Genomic DNA, 6,306 nt, shown 5'->3' with positions numbered 1-6,306 from the left:
AATGACATCGAGACATTCCACTGGCCTTCACAATCACCCGATGCGAATTCCATTGAAAATGTGTGGTCACTCATCAAAAGAAAGCTTTGTGGAAGACCGACATCAACTTCGAAGTGCTTAAAAAACTAAATTCGACGAATCTGGAGGTCTTTACCACGTGAATATGCGATTTTTTTAGTGGAAAGTATGCCTTGGAAGTGTCAGTCTATTGCAGACGCAGCTGGTGACTGGACTCCTTATTAATATAATTGCATTTTGGTCATAATCCTATTGAATACAATCAATATAAATTTAAGGCTAATAAGCCATTTTTCTTTGAGATAGGTCTGCCACGTTCTTACTAGACAGACTGTATAACGAGCAAACAGTGAGTATGGTTTGACTTTACGCGAGAAATACTTGACAGAAGATAAAAGAAAGAGTACCTGTTGGCGTGTAAATATAGATGATAAGGTGCAAGTATCTAATTCGCGGAAGAAGAACAAGATCGCGTCGTCGAAAAATAAAAGGGAGTAAGAAGACGTACGAATGTAACATGGGACTTCTTTAAAGAGATTTTCTAGCTTAATAGAGTAGAGGTGAGTCATGTGACTTTTCTTATTTTGATTACGAGAACATAAACTATAAAGGATGCAAAAATATCACTGCCATTTTCTAAAAAATAAATAACGAATAAAATTTAAGTAATAAAACTGTTACATGTTATTAAAAAATATTTTCTTTATATTATACATAAGAGAATAGTCTAAATCGGACCTGTTTGCAGTTATTGTTCTCTACAAGGCGTAAATAAAGTCAGATCATAAAACCAATGGTGCCGTTCGAAAGATCATTTAATTTCCTTCATTTTTACTTCATTTTAACGTATCTCTTATCCTGTGTCAAACTATAATGGAAAATGTAAAAATGCATTTTCCGTTCTGATTTGGAACTCATAGTTCAAAATCGGACCTCTCCTATTTTCATTAACTTTTAGATATAATTTTAATTAAATTTTCTTAGTATTGAGTAAAAACAAGCAATTTAAAATTCCAAAATGAAAATACAATTTATATTATTAGAATATGTTAGTATGGTATTATTCATCATAAACATATATTAATTATTAGAATTAAAATCAATAAAAAATTCCATCAATCTGACAAGGAGATGGCACGAATTGCGAAATATGATTTGGAATGTAACCTATAGTGGAATCAAATTAGACAGCCAACGAGCGTTATCTCGGAACCGGTTCAACCCACTCGGATTTCTCTGGATTTTTTTTTATAGGTCAAAAATTACAAATACTAAAACCTTTATAGGTTAGAAATTGCCGCTTTTTACAAGAAAATTTTAAAAAGTTGAAAAAAACAAATTTTACGATAAGTGTATTTTTTACACGCTATTTTAGATTGTAATATTTGTAAACTATAAATAAGTTTTCACGAGAAGTTTAGAAGTAAAAAAATATCATTGTATTTCAAAATATAAATTACATATAAGGTTCTTTAAACATTTTCCTCGTTTTCTAATTCATTCTCTTCCAATGTAATAGGCGCGCAGTTGGTGCAGTTTTGGCCGTTACAATGAAAGCACGCTTCGGTGCAAAATAATCCTGTTTTTCTGCAGCCACAGTTTCCGGCGCATCCTGATTTGCATTTACAAAAAATAATTTTCAATAAATCCTGAGGAGCTGGTTCTTGATTCATCGGAATCGCTAGACCAACTTGAAGAGATGATAGAAAACTACGAGGACGTACCGCGGACATGATGGAATGACATATAACACTACATTTGATTTTGTATGCACTTTCATTAACCCTTTTCTTCTTTTTATCTTTCATGATAACTTCTTGTACAAAGTACGACAAAGTTTGGGGTATGGCTGCATCTACATCGTGAAATAATGTATCACTTGCAGAGTAAAAATTGACCTCACAAGGGACTGAGCGAATATCAGAACGAATAATGTCAGCAGCGGCTTTCAAGATTCGTAATTTCTCCTCATCTTCATTTAATGATCTATCCTCGTACCATTGTTTAGATAGAACATCATGTTCTTTATCTCTAAAACATATTATAGTCGAGTATGACGACTGACACGAAATTACTATATTGTTTCCATATTTTCTTTTTAATCTCGAAACGATTGTTTTATTATCTGGAACATGGCCTGTTACATTACTTTTAAGCTCTTCCAATGTGAACTGGCAATCATCATTTTGCTCCATAAATTGAAAAATGGAGTCCATAGCCTCATCAACTAATGCGACTTGCTTATGCGTTTTCAATTCCCTATTATCTTCAGGTACATAGTTGCGTAACTGCAGTAAACAATTTTTATGGTAAACAGCATTTTTTGATACCAAATCCGGAACACCTGTGATTCTTTTAAAAATCTCTCTGCTGTAGTCATCTCTGCGATCCTTTATTAATTCGAAAACACTGTCTTTCAAATTATTCGTTATGACATTGCTGATTATTGGGCGTTTAGATTTCTTTAACTTTGTATCAACTGCAACATTGCCACAAATAAAACAATTGTTTATCCAATTAAAAGCATCGACTGATTTTCTCAATTTCTTCTTCGGAGGACTGAGCTGCACTTTGGTGTCATGCTGTTTTTTCGCACTTTTAATATATTGTTTGTGAATATATTTTTGACGACAAGTTTCGTGAACGAAAACAAATTCAGCTTTCTTTAAACTTGGCAACAAACCGTCATTTCTTTCGACCGAAGCGTCAATTAATGTTCGTAACCCCCTTGTCACTTTGCAGATCACTTCACAAGGGTTATATTCATTGCAAATGAAGCAAATATCTGATTCATTCACTTGCGAGGGCCCAGCCTCCTCCATACTTTATGAAGATCTAAAAAAAAAGGAGTATTGACTTATAAATACGTTATATAAAAAGTGTTAATATTTGCTGTTATCAGTAAGTCTCTCTAAGAATTTGTTCATGCATATTAAATATTGTAATATAAATGGTAAATCTTTCAATTAAATTGAAATATATCATATTAATCGTTCTCACGCAATACAATGAACTATTGAATAAGAAAGGTGGATATTAGATAATGAAATGTCTGTTTCTACATTAAGAATTGTTTACATTTTATTACTACTAGTAAATTTAATCAATATTAATAACATAGTATGTGTAGTGTGTATATATACAAAATTTTTTAAAACTTTTTATGATCTGTCACGCTTGTTGATAACTTTTAATTGTTAATTATACAATCGACTCAATTTAATTAATAAATTACCAGTGACCTTACGATTCTGACAAACAGTCCTGTATCATTACTATCATTATATCAATAAATACATTTCATCAATGTTTCTCTACAGATTTCCGCTTCTATATACTATTTTAATCATTTACTTATTATTTCTTTTAAATTAGTAGTTTTAAAATAAAATTGCAAATAAGATATCATGAAATCATTACCTTCGTATTGTACGGGTTTGAATTGTCCTCTTTGAATACTTCAGTTAAGACACTTCTGCTGTCAACACTTTTCTTATAACGTATTTCTGTTAGAATATTCACATTACTTCGTATTTCTAAATTGCCTCGACCACTGTCAAAGTGAAACTGAAGACATAACCTAACACCAAATATGCGACTATCTGCGAAACTCGACCATGCGTCAGAGCGACCCGAAACCAACGACATATACATATATCTAGACCAAGCATTCTCATACTTTTTTGGTGGTGGGGGTGAAGCCGGAAGTTGGCAGAATACGACTGAGAGAGATAGTTCGTTTGGATTCTTAAGGTACTTTTTCATACGCAGCACGCTGCAGCAGCAATTCGTTACTATTGGTTGTATGTAAGCTAGATGACGCACTTCCGGCGCAAAATACATTTTGCCGCAGTTCGTTGAAGTTGAACCGAACGAACAGCAAGCAGCAAGCGGCAAAATCGAGAAAGCGTACAATATGTCCGTCGTTTCATTATGAAAATATTATTTATTGCAATAAATATTAGGAAAATAAACGAAAAATAGCTTCGGATAAGGTACGGATACATGTTTGTAAATTAGATCATTTTATACTTTACCACAAATTAAAGAGTAAAGTGTAATCGGCAAGATGGCCGATGCTGTCACGACTTGATAGAATACGGTAACCTAGAATAAATAACCTATAATAGATACGGTAACCTATAATAACTTGTACCAATTTCAGTGTTGATTTGTGTTGAAGACAAATTAATAATGAATTGTTGCATTTGCAAAACTAAGTTTGGTGATGGACCAAACTTTCACAGGTATACGAAAATATATATATTATACTTTTGTATTTGTATTGGTTGTGTGCTCACATTAATGGTCTTTAGTATTGAATATTATATATATTTTATTTTTAATTATTGAAATTTATTACTCAATTTACAAAATTAATCTTTTAATTTAATTATAATTAATTTAAGGTTTCCAAAAATTGAGCCTCGAAGGCAACAATGGCTAACAGCAATTAATAAACATATTGAAAACTTTACACCTATTGCAAACGCACGTATATGTAGCCAGCATTTTTCAAAGGATTCTTTTCTGCTAACATGTAATGGAAAAATTTATTTAAAAGCTAATGCTGTACCTAGCATCTTTAACATGCCTGTAAAAACATATTTAAAAATTAACAAACCAGTAAGTATACAATTTTATCTTTGATTAAATAACGAATGAAAAACGTAAAAAAATCACATATTAATTGCATTTTTTTATTTTGCTCTAAAAATAGTTACGAGAATGTGACAAATTTAATATTAATTGTGAGAACTCTTCAATTGAGCCTTCAACAACGAGTAATACTTCTCACAGGTAAAATAAACACGAACTTAGCTATATTCGTATCATTTTTATTCTCCCTAATTTCAAGATATTTATTGCTTACTTGTGGACATGTTATACAGTGAAACGTTGGACATCACAGTAATAGAAAAAGAAAATATCAATGTACATCAGCAACAATCATACATAGAGAATTTAAAAACCACTATAAACATGGAAGAGAATCAAAATAATTCATACAGACAAAGTGCCTTTATTTTTAAGAAGCATACAACTAAATTTGGAATCATACAGAGGTAAAATAATAAAACATCAGTATTATATAATAATTGAATACTTTTTTGTTATTTTTCTGATTTAAATCAACGGCATATGATTTTTTCTTGCTGAATTGTTTGCATTTTAGCAAATTACTAAAATTGGATCATACAGAACTCAGAAACAGTAATAATTTATTAAAATGCAAGCAATCCAGCAAGAAAAAATGCATAGTAAAATAGTCTATGGCAGTTTATTTACGGCACTTTACATACATAATATAAATGTTTTTGTTATACATATAGTTCACCTCTTGATATTTCAACAACCACAGAGGAAATGACTTTGCAGGAAGAGCTTTGTAAAGAAAGAAAGATTAATGCAAAATTAAAAAAAAAAATAAAAATCTTGCAACAAAGGAACAGACGAATACAAAAAAGAATAACATCTATGTCATTACTTTTAAAGCATTTGCAAGACAGAAAACTTTTATCAGAAGATGCTGCAGAAATGTTACAAGTAAGTTGTACAAATATCTGTCATACACATACATGATATAATGAATGAATTACAAAGAAATAAATTTTGTGTATGGAAAGCATATAGATTGATATGTAAGTATACTATATATGTGCTTTGCACATGTACTCCTTATACTAATTTTTAAAAAATGTATGGATTAATGAAGAAGATATTTTGACATTCTTAATTAACAGATGAATGTTTCAATGACGGAAAAAGAAATAATAAAGAGACACTTGAGTAAAAAAAGAAAAAGACCTTTTCCTACAGCAATTAAAACGTTTGCCGCAACGTTACAATTTTATTCCACGAAAGCCTATGAATACGTTCGGAAAACCTTCTTAAACATTTTGCTACATCCACAAACAATTAAAAAATGGTATTCATCTATTGATGCCAAACCTGGCATAACATTGGAAGCATTAAGAACAGTACAAGCAAAGATAAATGAAGCAGCAGCAGTTGAGAAAATATTATATTTTAGCTTAGTTATAGATGACATGTCGATAAAAGAAGAAATAGAAATTGAAGGTGATAAATATTATGGGTACGTAGATTTCGGAACAAATCCAGAAAACAATGATAGTATACCAAGAGCAAATCATGCTTGTGTTCTTCTCCTGGTATGTATCAATGGAAATTGGAAAATACCCGTTGCATATTATTTTATAAAATCTTTAAATGGCGCAGAAAGGGCAAATGTAATTGAACAAGTTCTTGCATCATTGCATGAAGTAG

At 31.0% G+C, this 6,306-nt stretch overlaps 1 protein-coding gene and 1 long non-coding RNA gene across 2 annotated transcripts; both read left to right on the top strand.

Moving 5' to 3' along the window:
• The first annotated feature begins 4,085 nt into the window (after positions 1–4,085).
• On the top strand, positions 4,086–4,523 carry LOC108780537 (uncharacterized). The gene is made up of 3 exons (XR_001940907.1): positions 4,086–4,120; positions 4,184–4,265; positions 4,428–4,523. It is a non-coding gene; the product is annotated as an uncharacterized LOC108780537 (long non-coding RNA).
• A 12-nt stretch (positions 4,524–4,535) lies between these two features.
• Positions 4,536–6,287, top strand: LOC108780536 (uncharacterized). The gene is made up of 5 exons (XM_018548291.1): positions 4,536–4,644; positions 4,739–4,818; positions 4,911–5,084; positions 5,352–5,660; positions 5,763–6,287. The coding sequence occupies exons 1-4, from the start codon at positions 4,609–4,611 to the stop codon at positions 5,599–5,601; spliced, it is 540 nt and encodes a 179-aa protein (XP_018403793.1). The 5' UTR covers positions 4,536–4,608; the 3' UTR covers positions 5,602–5,660; positions 5,763–6,287.
• The last annotated feature ends 19 nt before the right edge of the window (positions 6,288–6,306 follow it).

Source organism: Cyphomyrmex costatus, unplaced genomic scaffold, assembly GCF_001594065.2.
Source record: "Cyphomyrmex costatus isolate MS0001 unplaced genomic scaffold, Ccosl1.0 scaffold71, whole genome shotgun sequence".
NCBI classification, from domain to species: Eukaryota; Metazoa; Arthropoda; class Insecta; order Hymenoptera; family Formicidae; genus Cyphomyrmex; species Cyphomyrmex costatus.
The sequence above is the reverse complement of the archived record's forward strand: the minus strand, read 5'-3'. Positions and strand labels throughout refer to the sequence as shown.

Excerpts from the sequence above, each read along its gene's own strand:
- LOC108780536 (XM_018548291.1), top strand. The coding sequence starts at position 4,609 with ATGCCTGTAAAAACATATTTAAAAATTAACAAACCA. Across the intron at positions 4,645-4,738 it reads ATTTAAAAATTAACAAACCA|TTACGAGAATGTGACAAATT; the intron begins GTAAGTATACAA and ends CTCTAAAAATAG. Across the intron at positions 4,819-4,910 it reads ACGAGTAATACTTCTCACAG|TGAAACGTTGGACATCACAG; the intron begins GTAAAATAAACA and ends CATGTTATACAG.